General features: G+C 38.7%; 1 protein-coding gene across 1 annotated transcript in view; it reads left to right on the plus strand.

Moving 5' to 3' along the window:
• The window catches only part of PDSS2 (decaprenyl diphosphate synthase subunit 2), a 276,849-nt gene that overhangs the window by 108,675 nt on the left and 148,862 nt on the right, over window positions 1-19,312 (plus strand). Inside the window, exon 2 of the mRNA XM_069598233.1 lies at window positions 7,172-7,306. Coding sequence (XP_069454334.1) covers window positions 7,172-7,306 — 135 coding nt within the window. The remainder of the gene's footprint in view (window positions 1-7,171; window positions 7,307-19,312) is intronic.

Below are 19,312 nucleotides of genomic sequence, written 5' to 3' on the forward strand. Positions count from 1 at the left end.
CCTCCAGATTCCTCTGTCCATAGGAATTCTCTAGGCAAGAATACTGGAGTGGGTTACCATGCCCTCCTCCAGGGAATCTTCCCAACCCAGGGATCCAACCCAGGTCTCCCGCATTACAGGCAGATTCTTTACTATTTGAACCCCAGGGAAGAGTATTAGATAATTACATGTAGTAAAGTGAAATCATAGAGAATCACAGAGTAAGGGGAAAAAAACCCAGATGTCAAATAATCCAGGCTTCCCTTTGATGTGTTATATCAGAGGCTGTGAAGCTTCTTGAACATCTTTATTCACAAGGGACTCAGCATCAATAGAGGCTCCTCTGTTCTTTAATTTCTTCATGTGAAGCCAAAATTCACCAGCTATATTTTCTATCTATTAGTGTCAGTCTCTAAAGTAATACTTACCAAGTCTGTCTTCTATCCATATGGTACCCTTTCAGATGAGCAGACAGTCATCATGTACTCCTCTAGTTTTAATTCTCCCAACCCTCCCCTTCACACACACTGTGTTCCTGTCCTGTTAGTTCTGGAGACAGTTGTGTCCTTCTCTCTCTCCTTTAAACCTTCACGCATGTTGTCTCTAAAACACTCTTTTCACTTCCCCTCCTTGCTTCAGATCCTGTGACTCCTTCCCTCTCCCCCTTTAGGCCTCAGGGAGGTCTCTTTTACCACTCCTTCACCCCACTTCTGTTGGTTGCCCTTGTTCATATCCCGAAGTAGCTCATGCCACATTTTATTATTATTTTAAATCCAAATTATATAATCCACACGAAGGGAGACCACAACACACCAGTGTATGTCATTATGTCCTCCACTGTCTGTCTAGCACTGTGCCTGACTTAATAGTAAGCATTTACTACGTTTTTGGCTGCGTAAATTTGAGAACACCATCTTTACTATTCTCCAAGCTAGCATTCTTTTTTATTTTTTTTGTCAGCCAAGCGTATGGCAGTAAGTGATTTCATGATCTTCTGGATATGCTCCAGTTTGTTGGTATTTCTCCTAGAGAGGCACTCAGAATAAATTCTAGTGTTCCAGGTGAAAATATGACCTGGATTATATGAAACATAATCTCTGCTAATTTAGAATCCTAGGGACTTTTTTTTGGAGAAGGAAATGGCAGCCCACCCCAGTGTTCTTGCCTGGAGAATCCCAGGGCCTGGGGAGCCTGGCGGGCTGCCGTCTCTGGGGTTGCACAGAGTTGGACACGACTGAAGTGACTTAGCAGCAGGGACTTTTTTATGCTCAGGAGCTAAATTTCTTATTTTTGTTGTGAGCTAAGGTTTGAGTAGTGAACATTATCAAATTATCTTATTACTTTTTTTTTTTTAAGGCTGTTAATGAAGTGAACTTAAAGAAGTGGTGTTTTCAGATGTGTATAACGGACTTTTGGACTCAGAGGGAGAGGGAGAGGGTGGGATGATTTGGGAGAATGGCATTCTAACATGTATACTATCATGTAAGAATTAAATCGCCAGTCTATGTCTGACGCAGGATACAGCATGCTTGGGGCTGGTGCATGGGGATGACCCAGAGAGATGTTATGAGGAGGGAGGTGGGAGGGGGGTTCATGTTTGGGTACGCATGTAAGAATTAAAGATTTTAAAATTTAAAAAATAAAAAACTAAAAAAAATAAAATAAAATAAAAAAATCACAATGGAAAAGAAAAAAAAAAAGAAGTGGTGTTTTGAAAACATTTAATTTACTCAAACTGTTAATCTGTTCTTTGGATTGTCAACTATTGTCTCGTATGAAAACTGATGCTTAGAAGGCATGCTTTTCTGATTGCTCTCTTGATTTCTGTCAACTGGTCCACTAGAGTTTCTTTTCCTGACCTTTTCAGTAGTGCTTTCTGAAAGTGGAATGTGTTTCAGCCATATATGATGTTTCAGGCTCATAGAAGGAAGGATTCCTTAACTTTGTTATTTTGGGGGAGTAGAAGAAGAAACAGTATAGGAAATTATCGGTGGCTCAAACGGTGAAGAATCTGCCTGCAGTGCAGGAGACTCCGGTTCAATCCCTGAGTCAGGAAGATCCCCTGGAGAAGGGAATGGCTACCTACTCTAGTATTCTTCCCTGGAGAATTCCATAGACAGAGGGGCCTGGCAGGCTGTAGTCCATAAGGTTGTAAAGATATAAGAATTAAAAATACATGGCAAAAAAGTAATGAGAGAGAATGTAGTTTTCTGACAGCCTTACCACCTCACATGAGTGGTGTATGCTTTACTCCTGTTGTCTCTTCCACACAGTGACCACAGGAAACAGATGTCGTTTAACCTCGTTTTACAGAAAAAGTGATAGTCTGAGTCATACAACTAATAAATGGCAGAAGGATTTTACAGACCTGGTTCTAAAGCAGTCCCTATTCTACTGACTCAATAAATAGTTGGTATATGAATGAAGTGAAACAGATGGAGAGTTGCTATAGCATAATGGATAAACATGCATATAGACTCAAGAGCCAGGTGGCCTGGATTCAGATCCTGGCCCTATCAGGGTTCTAAGGCTTACTATCTGTGGTATCTTGGGCAAGTTGCTTGATCTCTCTCTGTGCCTCATTCTCTTCATCTCTAAAATCAATTGTGGTGCCTTCTTCATAGAGTTGTTGTGAATTAATTTGATTAATATATAGTAAAATACTTAGGACAGTTCCTGGCATATATTGTGAGGTTCTATGTTAGGATTTGTTGTTGTTGCTGCTGCTATTGTATTTTGATGATGATGATGTATGTGTCCTCTGTGAAACTTTTCTGAGAAGTTTATGGAAAGTGTTATCAAAACTGTTGCCAGGACTATTTCTTCAGCCTGACTTGGCCCAATGTCTCAAAACTCACAACTTAAATTTTTAAGTTTCAAGTTGTTAAGTGTTACCCTCATATCTTTCATTCCTCAGTTCAGTTGCTCAGTCGTGTCCTACTCTTTGTGACCCCATGGACTGCAGCACACCAGGTCTCCCTGTCCATCACCAACTCTAGGAGCTTGCTCAAACTCATGTCCATTGAGTCATTGATGCCATCCAACCATCTCATCCTTTGTTGTCCCTTTCTCCTCCTGCCTTCAGTCTTTCCCGGCATCAGGGTCTTTTCAAATGAATCAGTTCTTCGCATCAAGTTGGCCAAAGTATTGGAACTTCAGCTTCAGCATCAGTCCTTCCAATGAATATTCAGGACTGATTTCCTTTAGGATTGACTGGTTTGATCTCATTGAAGTCCAAGGGACTCTCAAGAATCTTCTCCAGCACCACAGTTCAAAAGCATCAATTCTTCAGCACTCAGCTTTCTTTATGGTCCAACTCTCACATCCATACACGACCACTGGAAAAACCATAGCTTTGACTAGACCATAGCTTTTCTTTTTTTTTTTTTTTTTATTTTTTAAATTTTAAAATCTTTAATTCTTACATGCATTCCCAAACATGAACCCCCCTCCCACCTCCCTCCCCATAACATCTTTCTGGGTCATCCCCATGCACCAGCCCCAAGCATGCTGCATCCTGCGTCAGACATAGACTGGCGATTCAATTCACATGATAGTATACATGTTAGAATGTCATTCTCCCAAATCATCCCACCCTCTCCCTCTCCCTCTGAGTCCAAAAGTCCGTTATACACATCTGTGTCTCTTTCCCTGTCTTGCATACAGGGTCGTCATTGCCATCTTCCTAAATTCCATATATATGTGTTAGTATACTGTATTGGTGTTTTTCTTTCTGGCTTACTTCACTCTGTATAATCGGCTCCAGTTTCATCCATCTCATCAGAACTGATTCAAATGAATTTTTTTTAACTGCTGAGTAATACTCCATTGTGTATATGTACCACAGCTTTCTTATCCATTCATCTGCTGATGGACATCTAGGTTGTTTCCATGTCCTGGCTATTATAAACAGTGCTGCATTGAACATTGGGGTACATGTGTCTCTTTAAATTCTGGTTTCCTCGGTGTGTATGCCCAGCAGTGGGATTGCTGGGTCATAAGGTAGTTCTATTTGCAATTTTTTAAGGAATCTCCACACTGTTCTCCATAGTGGCTGTACTAGTTTGCATTCCCACCAACAGTGTAGGAGGGTTCCCTTTTCTCCACACCCTCTCCAGCATTTATTGCTTGCAGATTTTTGGATCGCAGCCATTCTGACTGGTGTGAAGTGGTACCTCATTGTGGTTTTGATTTGCATTTCTCTAATAATGAGTGATGTTGAGCATCTTTTCATGTGTTTGTTAGCCATCCGTATGTCTTCTTTGGAGAAATGTCTATTTAGTTCTTTGGCCCATTTTTTGATTGGGTCGTTTATTTTTCTGGAATTGAGCTGCATAAGTTGCTTGTATATTTTTGAGATTAGTTGTTTGTCAGCTGCTTCATTTGCTATTATTTTCTCCCATTCAGAAGGCTGTCTTTTCACCTTGCTTATATTTTCCTTTGTTGTGCAGAAGCTTTTAATTTTAATTAGATCCCATTTGTTTATTTTTGCTTTTATTTCCAGAATTCTGGGAGGTGGATCATAGAGGATCCTGCTGTGATTTATGTCTGAGAGTGTTTTGCCTATGTTCTCCTCTAGGAGTTTTATAGTTTCTGATCTTACATTTAGATCTTTAATCCATTTTGAGTTTATTTTTGTGTACGGTGTTAGAAAGTGATCTAGTTTCATTCTTTTACAAGTGGTTGACCAGTTTTCCCAGCACCACTTGTTAAAGAGGTTGTCTATGGAACTGGAGGAATCAACTTGCCTGACTTCAGGCTCTATTACAAAGCCACAGTCATCAAGACAGTATGGTACTGGCACAAAGACAGACATATAGATCAATGGAACAAAATAGAAAGCCCAGAGATAAATCCACACACATATGGACACCTTATCTTTGACAAAGGAGGCAAGAATATACAATGGAGTATAGACCATAGCTTTTCATTCCTAAACAGGCTCAACCTCCCACACACACAGACACACACACACAGCCTCACCTTCCTCTTTTCCCTTTCTATAACTAGGCGCCAATTCACAGCTTCTCTTTAATATTATTATTATACACCTCAGGTAAAACATGTATAAGGATCTAGTAGCATAAGTTGGGCTTCCCAGGTGGCTCAGTGGTAAAGAATCCAACTGCCAATGCAGGAGACATAGGTTCAATCCCTGGTCAGAAAGATGCTCTGGAAGAGGAATTGGCAACCGACTCCAGTATTATTGCCTGGAAAATACCATTGACAGAAACCTGGCGGACCACAGTCCATAGGGTTGCAAAGAGTCGGATGTAAGTGAGCACCCACACACATTAGCATAAGTTAAAATCTGTAATTCAAAGCAAAAAACTTGGAAAGCACTCCATTTTACAATTTCTTCCAAAATACTATGCTTCCCGGCCTCCCTACAGTTCAGGTCTGTAGGATTTAATTAGATTGTTACATTATAATAAAGAGATTTGGATATTTCTGTTGATTATTTGTTTCTACTATAGTATAGCTTAATTACCTTAAATTAACTTCCTTTTTCTAGGAAATTAAAACTTCTTTGTAAAAATCATTAACCCCTCTAACCTACTGAAGACCACTTACTAGATTAAGGAGAAAATATAAGTAAAGAAAGAACTGTAACTGTTATTTTGCAGTAAGCCTGAAGATGTCTTATTTCGAAACTAATGAAAGAGTAAGGGACCCTTTTAAAAATTTACTTGGAAGCATGAGGGGTGAAAATTTTCTTAAGTAATGGGCTAACTCATTAATTTTGACTATATAAACTTAATTTAAATTAATTCTTTGTTCAGAAGTCACCCAAGGAAGTCTTAATAAGTCAGTGAAGTATTAGAATACAAATTTTCCTGTTTTTAGAAATAAGGTCACAGATGTAGAAGACAAACTTATGGTTACCAAAGGGGGAAGGGGAGGAGGGATAAACTGGGAGATTGGGATTGACATATATACACTACATATATAAAATAGAAAACTAATAACAACCTGCTGGATAGCACAGGGAATTCTCCTCAATATTCTGTAATTACCTATATGGGATTAGAATCTAAAAAAGAATGTGTGTGTGTGTGTGTGTGTGTGTGTGTATAACAGATTCACTTTGATGTACAGCTTAACTAACAGAACTGTGTTAGTTAAATTGTGAATCAACTAAACTCCAATAAAAATTAATAAAAAGTTTTTGCTATATTTACCACATTCAAGAATTTTGTTTGTAGGTTATTTATGTATACTTTTTAGTATAACCTATTTGATTAGTGCTCATGAAGATTGTTCTAAGTGTTAATTTATTATAATATGTTGTGCTTAGTCTTTCAGTCATGTTTGTAACTCCATGGACTATAGCCTGCCAGGCTTCTTTGTCCATGGGGATTTTCCAGGCAAGAATACTAGAGTGGGTTGCCGTGTCCTCCTCCAGGGAATCTTCCCAACCCAGAAACAGAATCCAGGTCTTGCACATTGCAGGCGGATTCTTTACTGTCTGAGCCGATTATAATATGTTACCCATAATTTTCTGTCTGTTTTTCTTTTTCTAATGTTGCCCTTTAGTTCTTATATGACAACCTTTTGTGATACTTAAACAAACAAAAATGTAATCTAGGAAAGTATTTCTGACCTTAGTTATAGTAGAAGATATAAATATTGAATATTCATAGCAAAAGAATACATTCTATGTTAAAGCTTAATGTTGCCTAGAATGATTATTCTTTTGCATAAAAAATAAGAAACGATAAAATATTTGCCCATGACATTCATTTCCATTTTACTTCTCAAATTTTCGACCTGTGAAGACAGAAATCATTTTGTACCCTTCCCCTTACCAGCATCATCATCACATAACACAGCTTCATCGGAACCATACAATTTATATTTCACCTGCAGTCAACTACCACAAAACAGTTTAACACTGTGGGTTCCTCTCGTTATCAGACCACATGGTAAAGATTGCATGGGAAAACCCAGAAAGAGGTGGAAGCCAAATCAGTAGGCCTCACAGTTTTGAGATTATCACTTTCAAAACTAGCTGAGGGTTTCTGTAGATGTTTCCTGCAGTTACTGCTTCCTCCTGTTAACTCTTTCTTCCACAATCCTATTTCTTTTCAGCGGGTCCCATTGTCTGATTTTGGAAGCGTGGGCATATTTGCAGCAGTTCTCTTACTTGATCCAACTTATTTTGTGATTTTCTTTCTTTCCTTGTTGGCAGGGGTCTTGTACACGACAGCCAGAATAACCTCCAGTTGAGGGGCTTGGTGGTGTTACTTATTTCTAAGGCAGCTGGGCCCAACAGTGTGAATGCTTCGTGTCAAAACTATGACATGGTCAGTGGGATCTATTCATGGTAAGAAGAAATTTTGAAATTGCTCTCTAAATTGTGTTTTCATTCAATGGTCAGTAGAAATCACTGTTTAGTTCTTCGTCATTCTCTGATTCAGAGATAGGTTAAAATATTTTGTAAGGTTAAAAATGGGTTTTTATTGTTCTTAACAAATCTAATAGTCTTAGCTACTTTGTATGGAACTCTGGTAAATTTTCCCTTGTGTTTTTGTCTAATACTTTCCTTTCTACCTTAAGCATCTAAATTTTTTTATTGAATACTACCCTTCTGCCCCATCGTGATACCATTTTATTTCTGTAGAGAACTCTGTATCATTTAGTCCAGGATTCATGGTTTTTAAACCTACTCAGTAGGATAACTTAGCTGTATATATAATAATGCAACTACCATTTTAGGAGATGTCTACTTCAGTGCTGTATCATTAACTTTATTTTGTTTATTTTTATGGTGAAGAGGTTTTTATTAAAGTAACTGGAATAAGAAACTTTACATCTCATGTTTAGATTAAAAAATAAATTTATGAGTACATATTAGTTATTTTGATGCATATAAAACAAACTTTAAAATTTCAGTTGTGATTTTTTGAATGTGATTTAAAAAATGTTTATTAGTAATAATATATCAGCAATAACTTTACTTAATCTTAGAAGTGTACTCGGCACTGTGTTGAAAACCTCTATAGAAGTAACAGTCTGCAGGTGGACTTTGGTACATGAAATTAAAGCACCCAAAAACATGGTGACAAGGAAATTTTCCTCACAAAAAGAACTATTTCTCGAAGCTTAGACTTATGGTTAATACGTCTTATTGATTTACTTTAAAAATCAGTCCTCATCACTGTCACACAATTGTGCCCATTTCACATGCTAGCAAGGTAGTACTTAAAATCCTTCAAGTGAAGCTTCAACAGTACATGAACTGAGAACTTCCAGATGTACAAACTGGATTTAGAAAAGGCAGAGGAACCAGAGATCAAATTGCCAACATCCATTGGACCATAGAGAAAGCAAGGGAATTCCAGAAAAACATCTACTTCTGCTTCATTGTCTATGCTAAAGCCTTTGACTGTGTAAATCACAACAAGCTGGAAAATTTTTCTGCCCCCTGTGAAACCTGTATGCAGGTCAAGAAGCAACAGTTAGAACTGGACATGGAACAATGGACTGGTTCAGAATTGGGAAAGGAGTACATCAAGGCTGTATATCATCACCCTGCTTATTTAACTTCTATGCAGAGTACATGATGAGAAATGCTGGCCTGGGTGAATCCCAGACTGGAATCACAATTTCAGGGAGAAATATCATTAACCTGGAATGTGCAGATGACATTACCCTTATGGCAGAAAGCAAAGAGGAACTAAAAAGCCTCTTGATGAAAGTGAAAGAGCAGAGTGAAAAAGCTGGCTTAAAACTCTGCATTCAAAAAAAGAAGATCATGACATCGAGTCCCGTCACTTCTTGGCAAATAGAAGAGGAAAAAGTGGAAGCAGTGACAGACTTTATTTTCTTGGTCTCCAGAATCGCTGTGGATGGTGACTGCAGCCTTGATTGCTTCTTGGCAGGAAAGCTATGACAAACCTAGACAGTGTGATGAAAAGCATAGGCAATACTTTGCCGATGAAGGTCTGTGTAGTCAAGGCTGTGGTCTTCTCAGTAGTCACATACAGTTGTGAGCTGAATATGTAAAGAAGGCAAAGCGCCAAAGAATTGATGCTTTTGAACTGTGGTGTTGGAGAAGACTTTTGAGAGTCCCTTGGACAGCAGTCCACCTGTGATGCAGGAAACCCCAGTTCGATTCCTGGGATGGGAAGATCTGCTGGAGAAGAGGTAGGCTACCCAATCTAGTATCCTTGAGCTTCCCTTGTGCCTCAGCCGATAAAGAATCTGCCTGCAATGCGGGAGACCTGGGTTCGATCTCTGGGTTGGGAAGATCCCCTAGAGAAGGGAAAGGCTACCCACTTCAAGAAGGGAAAGGCTACCCATTTCCAGTATTCTGGCCTGGAGAATTCCATGGACTGTATAGTCCGTGGGGTCGCAAAGAGTCAGACATGACTGAGCAACTTTCACTTTTGGACAGCAAGTAGATCAAACTAGTCAATCCTAAAGGAAATCAACCCTGAATATTCATTGGAAGGACTGATGCTTCATTGGAAGCTGAATCTCCAATACTTTGGTCACCTGATGTGTACAGCCTACTCACTGGGAAAGACCCTGATGCTGGGAAAGATTGAAGACAGAAGAAGAGGGTGACAGAGGATGACATGGCTCGATGGCATCATCGATGCAATGGACATGAACTTGGGCAAACTCTGGGAGATGGTGAGGGACAGGGAGGCCTAGCGTGTGCAGTCCATGGGGTCATGGAGTTGGACTTGACTGGGTGACTCAACAACAACAACATATCTCTAATGAATATCAGCTGGTTTACTATCACTAATCTTAAAATAACACTTGGAAGTCTTTGAGACCTAATAAGTGTTAATTAAATATTTACTGCATAAATGAGTCATTCCCATTTTATAAAAAAGAAACAAACACTGATATTAAAACTGGTCTAAAATTCTCTAGGTATAAAATGATAGAGTTGGAATTTAAATCTAAAGGGTATTTCTTTCTACTATGCAGATGCTGTTACCTGTATGTACAGTGCACTATGTTGTGACGTGTTTCCAATCTCTTATCTAGCCTCTAAGAAACAGCTGCATTGCCTTCTGATTCTTCATAGGAACATAATGTATTTCGTTGATGGTTGTTGTAATATGAATATTATAAAAGAACTTTGCAAAAGAGTAGGTAGGTAGTACATTACAAATGTAAAAATTCCCCAAATGGTATAAATGGGTTTCACACCCACGTGTATAGAATCCACAGTTACATTTAGGAAATGGTATATGGTTCCAGGCTGTTTTTCTGTATCAGACTTTATCTAGTAAGTCACTGGTGATGCTTGGGTGTTCTACATACTTGTTAATGTGAAAATGTAATTTTCTCTATCCCTAAAGTCATTTGTTTGGCTCCTACTTCCTTAATTGTTCAAGTGTAACTTTTGCTGGAGGCTTGTATCTATAATGTCACAGTGAATTATTTAACTTTTGAGGAAAGTGCTGATTTGGGAGCTTTTTAATTCACTTCCAAACTACTGGGATTTACATTGTTGGTGATTTTCTCTGATAAACTTGACTTTGATGTCAGTTAATGGGACCTGAGTAAATTACCTAAGGAAACAAAAGGAGTTAGGTGACCTCTTTTTTTTTTTTGGCCTAAGGCTATAACTGCTGGATATATCTTGTGGATATGTCTCATGAACTTATCACATAATGGCCAGAAGAGGCAAAATTTTGACTAAAATGTAATAACATTTTGAAAAATAGGTAAGTGAGTCACATTTAGAAAAATGCACTATAAACACCTACCATGAACTTTTGCTAGCAAGACCATGGTCTTTAGGTTTAATCCACCAACCCTGACTTTAAAAATTGGTTACAAAGGTGATCAGACAAAGAGAGTGTTTTTAAATTTGCAAGCATCCCTAACTACAACTGAGAAAATAATTTTACAGCTTACTCTATTAGTGATAGGATATTTTTGTATATAGAAGATAGATAACTATAATATATAATACATAGTATTACAAAGTATAGACTTCCCTAATGTAACATGATTATTACATTTAAAGAAATGCATGTGAATTTTTTGAATAATGACTCAGTTTTCTCAGTTGCTTTAGGAAGAACCAACTCAAATATTTCTCATCCAACTAGTGATTATAAACAGACCACAAATTTTCACTCTATCTTTATTCCCTGAAATTTCCTACCACCTCTTGTTATCTATGTTAGAAGAGACTGAAACAAGTTTGCCAAACATTTTCTTTTCTTCCTGAGTATTCAGCTAGACTACATTTCTCAGCCTTCCTGTGCAGTTGGCTGGGCTATATAAATCAGATCTAGCCAATAGAATATAAGTGAAATTTACTGTTTACTTTTCATCGGAAAAGACTCTGATGCTGGGAGGGATTGGGGGCAGGGGGAAGAGGATAGATGGCATCACTGCCTTGATGGATGATGGACAGGGAGGCCTGGCGTGCTGTGATTCATGGGGTCACAAAGAGTCGGACACGACTGAGCGACTGAACTAAACTGAACTGACCATAAAAATCACACATTTGCAGTACACCTTAAGCAGATGATCTTGGTAGATACCTATTCAAGATGAAAGGTGCCTACACCCCTCGAAGGAGAGCCACCTGTCCATCAGGAACATCCATATAGTCTTGATGTATGAGAGGAAAAACCTATTTGTTCAACCACTTAAACTTTAGGGTTTATCTGTTAATAATAGGGCCATGTGTCTATCAGTCGCTCAGTCATGTTAGACCCTTTGCCACCCCATGGACTGTAGCCTGCCGTGGTCGTCTGTCCACGGGATTCGCAAGGCAAGAATACTGAAGTGGATTGCCAGATCCTTCTCCAGGGGATCTTTCTGACCCAAGGGTCAATCCCAGTTCTCCTGCATTGCAGGCAGAGTCTATCATCTGGGCCACCAATAGTGCCATAGTAATTAATATTTTTCTGCTTTCTGTCACCCTGTGAATTTGGTGGTTCTTGATTACTCCCAGTCTTTCACCTTTCGTGCCCAGTAAACCACTGACTCACAGGTTTCTCCAGGTCGTTTTTTCTTTCAGTCCACTTTCCTCTCTCCTATTCCAGGCCTCTATTACTTCATGTTTAGATTTTAGCAGTAGCTGTCTATCAGGTCTCCCTGTCTCTAGATAGTTCTCCTTCAATTTTTTTGGGGGGATCTTGTTAAATTGAACACCTGCTTTGATCACTCATTAAATGGATTCTTATTAAGCAGTCACTATGTGATGTTCTAGGCAGGTGCGGGACGATAGAAGCGAATAGTGAGTATATTTACCCTCAGTGACCTTATTAGCATCAAACCAGGGCACATACAAGTTTACAGACAACTATAATACAATGCTATAGATGCTGCAAGTAAAGTATAAGTAGCATTCTGTGGAGGAATTATGGTTGGGAGGAGGAAAGGAGAAAATTTCAGTAAAAGAGATCATATGAACTTTTACAAAGAGGGAACTTATAAATGGATTCTGAAGGTAACTAGGAGGTTATCAGAGAAAAGCAGGTAGGCAAGGGGTTTGGTAAAAGGTGGCTGTGTTCAAGGTAAAGAAAGTGAGGAACACACTCACCAAAACAGATGGTCTGGAAGTATATAGCAGGTCCTGCACCATGCTGACACAGTTATGGGCACTTGGTACATAACTTGTTATGTGACTGCATGGATTTACATAACAGAGACTGGGGCATTATGCATGTAAGTGTTATGGGTTGAATTCTGTCCCCGCCCCCAAATTCATACAATAAAGCCTAACCCCTCACTCCTCACAATATGCCCTTGTTTGGAGATGGGGTCTTTATTGAGATAATCCAGTTAAATTGAGGTCATTAGAATGAGCCATAATTCAATGACCTTATTTAAAAAAGGGAGAAATTTGAGCACAAATGTGCATATATAGGCAGAACACCCTATGAACACGAAGGTGGTCATTTTCAAGTCAAGGAGAGGGGCACAGAACAGGGTTATCCCTCATAGCCCCAGCAAACTAACATATTGCAGACCACTGATGAGGAGATGGTCTAGAAAAGAAAGGTTGAAGTTGGATTGTGAAGGTTCTAAGGGATCAGAGCTCTATCCTGGAGAAACAGTGGGGAGCCATCCAAGAGGCATAGACTAGCCTTGGAATCTGGAAGCAGGGTACCTCACTTACTAGCTGTGCCTCAGATTTCAGCTCTCACCTTTCAGAGAATGGTTTTAAGAATTAAATGAGTGGATAGAGTAATGCATAGCACAGTAAGCATTCTGTACATGTTTTTTTTTTGTTTATAGACATTATAAAGGTCTTTAAGTGAGGGGGTCATATTAATATATCTGTGCTCTAGAATGTAATCAGTTGAGAAGATAACCCAGAGAGTTGAGGTTCAAGAGGTAAAGAGGACCAGCCAAGGAGTTATTGAAATAGTCTAAGTGGTTGCTGAGAGGAAAAACTGAGACCTGGAGAGATTACAGAGTCTTTACCCAAAGCAGCAGGTTAGCAGTTGGCTGAGTTGGGTTTAGACCTATTGGGTCCTTTGATCTCATGCCCTTTTCTACCAGCATTTCCCAATTTGTGCTTCATTTAGAATGAAGGTTTTATTAGGTAGTCAGTGAGACAAAAGGTCCTGTGGTCAAATAAATTTGGTTTTGCAGGTTAAACAGAGTTTAAAAGATTTCTTCATTTCAGAAATCTCAAGAATTTTTAGGTATATATGGCATCCATCATGAATCTTTAAGAAGAGATGTTATTTCCCGGTTCTTTGACTATAAAACCCTTAAACCTCTGTCAGCAGTACATCTTGTGGAATACTGCGAAACAGTCTGGTACACCTTATGTTATATTGCTGCTGCTGCTGCTGTTTAGTGACTTCAGTCATGTTCGACTCTGCGCAACCCCACAGACGGCAGCCCACCAGGCTCCCCTGTCTGACTCAGTGACCCCATGGACTGTAGCCTACCAGGCTCCTCCGTCCATGGGATTTTCCAGGCAAGAGTACTGGAGTGGGTCACCATTGCCTTCTCCGTATGTTATTATGTTAGGCTACCTAATTTTGAGTGCTAATGGAAACTCTGTGAGGCAGAAATAACAGAGTCACCAATAAGAAAACAAAATCCAAAAGGTGAAGTAACTTTCTGAGATCCTGCACTAAGTGATCAAGTAGGGGAAGAAATACATCATGCTGGTGGCCTCAATTTAATTCCTTATTCTGTCACTTATTTGCTGTGTGACCCCAGACAAGTTAGGTTACCTCTCTGTGCCTCATAGGTTTGTTGAGTGGATCAAAGAAGGTAATTTGAATAAAGCACTTAGAACAGTGTGTGTAAACTGAACTTAACAAGTGTTATTTCTTATTGTTATTTCAGAGCCCTGTCATGCTGCTTTATGTCCTTTATCAGATTTCTCGCTCCTTCAGGGCAGGCCCTTGGCTTTGTGCATATTTTCATCTCACCAGTGTGTTGGACATAGTATTCATTTAAATCTTTGTCTGAATGACTGAATCTTCAATATACATAACTGTTCTACACCAAAACAAACATTTGAAACACATTTTACAGTATGTGCTTTTTAGAGTGTTTAACGTGGACTGTACCTAACTTTGGCCACCTGATCTCAAGAACCAACTCATTGGAAAATACCCTGATCCTGGGAAAGATTGAAGGCGGGGAGAGAAGGGGATGACAGAGGATGAGATGGTTGGATGGCATCACTGATGTGATGGACATGAGTTTGAGTAGGCTCTGGGAAGTGGTGATGGACAGGGAAGCCTGGCGTGCTGCAGTCCATGGGGGTTACAAAAAGTCGGACACTACTGAGCGACTGAACTGAACTGAACTTACAATCACTATATCTTATTATGTCCTTTGCAACTTATAATTTAGAACGTGAGCTGTAATCAGACACTAAAGTACTCTTCATGGAATAGTCTTAATTTTTAGCTTAGTTATCATGTAAATCAATATATAGTTTTATTTAAAGAATGAAAAGTGTTAATGAAGTATCAACAAAAACACACACAAAAAAGCCGACAATTTTTTTAAAGTATTGCCCAATATCTACTTTGCAATCTTAAAAGTCCCATCAAAAGTTCATTTTGTTTCCTCAATATTTCCACCTATTCCTTTCCTTTTTAAAAAATTATATTTTGATTACTCAGCTCTGTTATCTGCAACTTCATTCTGGTATCTATACGGCTTGACTTTTACTAATAGGTTGTAGACTCTTCTGAACTTAATTCCCTCTGGGCAGCAGAGGGAGGAGAATGAACTGCTGCTGAGACCATTGCGGTGAGAGTGTTCCTGCAGCCATCAGAATCATAGCAGAGCAGCCTGTCTGTCTGGAACTGTAATGCATACCTGTCATTTTGAGGCATAGCCACTGAATTTAATTAAAGACCTGCAGTGTCCTGATATATTATAAACATGGTACCACCTTCTTCTTGCCCACCTTTCTCTGTCTCTAATCTATTTGCTAGAGATAAATTCAGTGATAAGTAGAACCTATAAGAATGAAAAAGTATCGAATGAATCAGGAGTAAAGTGATTGTTGGGCTTCCCAACAAACTGCTGATTGTTGAGGTGTTGAGGTGGCTCAGCAGTAACTAAGAATCTGCCTGCCATGAACAAGATACAGGTTTGATCCCTGGGTGGGGAAGATCCCCTGAAGGAGGAATGGCTACCCGCTCCAGTATTCTTGCTTGGGAAATCCCATGGACAAAGGAGCCCGATGAGCTACAATCCATAGGGCTGCAAAGAGTCAGACATGACTTAGCAACTAAACAACAGCAACAAAGTAATTGCTGTTATTTTTGTCCTTTAGATGGTCTGTTGGCCAGGATACATGTGGGTCAATACATTTGTCAATCATTCCAATCATGATACATTTGTCAATCATTCTAATTCTGTTTGTGAAACAAGTACTTTTATCATATTACTTATTTGGCTTCTGAGTGGCAGGTGAGCTGATAAATGGGAATAAAATTATGGATTGATCTTTTTATGTACCTATTTGTAGTGTGGTAAAAGGCAGTTGTGCTCTGTGTGCCATTAAACATAGTTCAAATGATCTCTTTTCTTCATAGGAGCCCAATATTCAGCAGTTCCTAGTACATAGATGCCAGTCAGTTGACTGTTTGCTTAGAGTGGAATAATCCTGGTAACTATTGTTATCTTTGTGATTATTATTATTTAATCTGGAAGCAAGGAAGAGCTTCCTAAAATGTTTCAACACTCTGGACCCATAAATAAAAAGATTTGACTTCATTAAAAAAGAATTCTTCAATGGAAAGAAATGTCCCATAAAGTCAAAAGCTAAGTGCCAAAGTTACAAAAATATTTGCAACGTACATGACAGAGGGCTAAGTTTTAATAAACAAATCAGTTGCTGCTGCTGCTGCTGCTGAGTCACTTCAGTCAGTTGAGGATCCTGTAAACCAGGAAGAAATCTATGCAGTCATGGACGAAAAACATGAACAGGATGTTCAGTGAAGAAAAGTCGTAGATGGTTAGTAAACAGAAGAGAAGAAAGGCTGGACCTCATCATAGAGGACAAATTAAAATCATAGTTTCTCTCTGTCAGGTTGGCAAAGGTTGAAAAGTTTGATAGCCAACATTTCTTTGTGAGGAAAAAGGCACCTGAATGCTTTGTTCGTAGGGATGTTAATTAGTATACTTGCTTAGAGAGCAATTTGGTAATAGCTGTAAATTTTATTTTAATCCAGCTACCCATTGATTTAGCAAAATTGTGTACTAATGTATTAACATAAGTGCCCAAACATATATGTAGAAGAATGTTCTTTGTAGTATACTTTGCAGGAACAGCAACAAAAAAGGAAACAACCAAAGTGTCCATCAGGAGGGGACATGTTATGTTATTGATGCAAAGGAATATCAAACGATCATTTAAAAGAATTAAGGAAATCTGTATGTGTCGATCTGGGAAGAGCTCAAAGAACATGTAAGAAAAGCAAGACTCCGAAATGTATTCTATAATAGTTTGGTCCCACTGGGGCTTGAGTGGGTGGGCAGTGGATTTTTATTTGCATGAAAAATATCTCAGAAGGAAGGAGACAAAAAGAACTGTTAATAGTGGTCACCTCTGGGGAGTGGCAGCTGTAGGGGAAATGGGATGAGAGACTTTGTTTATTCTGTGTCCTGTTCAGTGGTCTGAATTATTTTTCATTTATACAGGTTTTACTTATGTACTTCTTAAAAAGCAGTGAAAATTTTTGTTGATTGCAGGTAATTAGCTTAGAAATTCTATCCTACTATTAAAATGAAGGACTTTGAACTGATTTAAACTTTTATCTTTTCCCCTCTTTGACAGGATAAAATATCCTATGAAAATACATGGACTCTAGATGTTTTTTAAATAAAGAAAGCAGGAGTGATGCAAAATGACATCTTTTAATTAACTTTCTTAGGTTTGCCATCCACGTTAAAATGGACACTATCAACGTTTTGGTAACTGTGCTAATTCTTTTTCAACTCAGTATATTATTCAATTGATTAAAGTTAAATTAATGATTAAGGTTAAACATCTAAGGTGATTATTGGGCTTAAAGAACTGATCGGATAAAAGGCCTTATAAATATAAGTTAAATCTAGAAAATAGCTTATAATCAAATTATTAATCTAAACATTACTTTCTCCTCCAAGTGAAAATTGGTCAGGCTTGGGGTACTATTAGAAGAACTGGTAGTAAAATATTTGGAGGCCTCTTTGAAATCTTAATTTTTGAAGGTAAGTGGAGAACATGAAAAGCTGTGAAGAAACAAGATGATTTTTTTTCTTTTGAAATAAATCTTTAAATTTAGGGACTTGATTTCAGCTGCAAATATTATGGTGCATAATTTATCATTTTAATGTAGTCCTAATTAGCTTCTGATGACTTCTGATTATACTCACAATAGGCTGTGACTATCAGTTCTTACCTTCACACTGCATATTAGTATTTGGCATTTAAAAATGCCAAACAAAATTAGACAGAGTGCCTGAAGAACTCTGGACAGAGGTTCGTAACATTATATAGGAGTGGATAATCAAAACCATCCCCAAGAAAAAGAAATGCAAAAAAGCAAAATGGCTTTTTTTTTCTCTCAGATAGCTGAGAAAAAATAGAGAAGTGAGAAGCAAAGGAGAAAAGATATATCCAATTGAATGCAGAGTTCCAGAGAATAGCAAGGAGAGATAATAAAGCCTTTTTAAGTGAACAATGCAAAGTTCAGTTCACTTCAGTCATGTCTGACTCTTTGTGACCCCATGAACTGGAGCACACAAGGCTTCCCTGTCCATCACCAACTCCTAGAGCTTACTCAAACTCAGGTCCATCGAGTCGGTGATGCCATCCAACCATCTCATCCTCTCTCGTCCCCTTCTCCCACCTTCAATCTTTCCCAGCAACAGGGTCATTTCAAATGAGTCAGTTCTTTGCGTCTGGTGGCCAAACTATTGGAGTTTCAGCTTCAGCATCAGTCCTTCCAGTGAATCTTCAGGACTGATTTCCTTTAGGATGGACTGGTTTGATTTCCTTATAGTCCAAGGGACTCTCAAGAGTCTTCTCCAACACCACAGTTCAAAAACATCCATTCTTTAGCGCTCAGCATTCTTTATAGTCCAACTCTCACATCCATATATGACTGCTGGAAAAACCATAGCTTTGACTTGATGGATCTTTGTTGGCAAAGTAATGTCTCTGCTTTTTAATATGCTGTCTAGGTTGGCCATAACTTTTCTTCCAAGGAGCAAGCATCTTTTAATTTCATGGCTGCAGTCACCATCTGCAGTGATTTTGGAGCCCCCAAAAGTAAAGTCTGTCACTATTTCAATTGTTTCCCCATCTATTTGGGACCAGATGCCATGATCTTAATTTTCTGAATGTTGAGTTTTAAGTCAACTTTTTCAGTCTCCTCTTCCACTTTCATCAAAAGGTTCTTTAGTTCTTCTTCGCTTTCTGCCATAAGGGTGGTGTCATCTGCATATCTGAGGTTATTGATATTTCTCCCAGCAATCTTGATTCCAGCTTGTACTTTATCCAGCCTGGCATTTCGCATGGTGTAGTCTGCATATGTTAAATAAGCAGGGTGATAATATACAGCCTTGACGAACTCCCTTCCCAATTTAGAACCAGTCTGTTGTTCCTTGTCCAGTTCTAACTGTTGCTTCCTGACCTGCATACAGATTTCTCAAGAGGCAGGTCAGGTGGTCTGGTATTCCCATTCCTTTAAGAATTTTCCAGAGTTTATTGTGGTCCACACAGTCAAAGGCTTTGGTATAGTCAATAAAGCAGAAGTAGATGTTTTTTTTCTGGAACTCTCTTGCTTTTTTGATGATCCAGCGGATGTTGGCAATTGGATCTCTGGTTCAAATGCAAACAAATAGAGGAAACGTTGCAAAGAAA

This window comes from Ovis canadensis, chromosome 8 (genome assembly GCF_042477335.2).
Source record: "Ovis canadensis isolate MfBH-ARS-UI-01 breed Bighorn chromosome 8, ARS-UI_OviCan_v2, whole genome shotgun sequence".
Classification (NCBI taxonomy): Eukaryota; Metazoa; Chordata; class Mammalia; order Artiodactyla; family Bovidae; genus Ovis; species Ovis canadensis.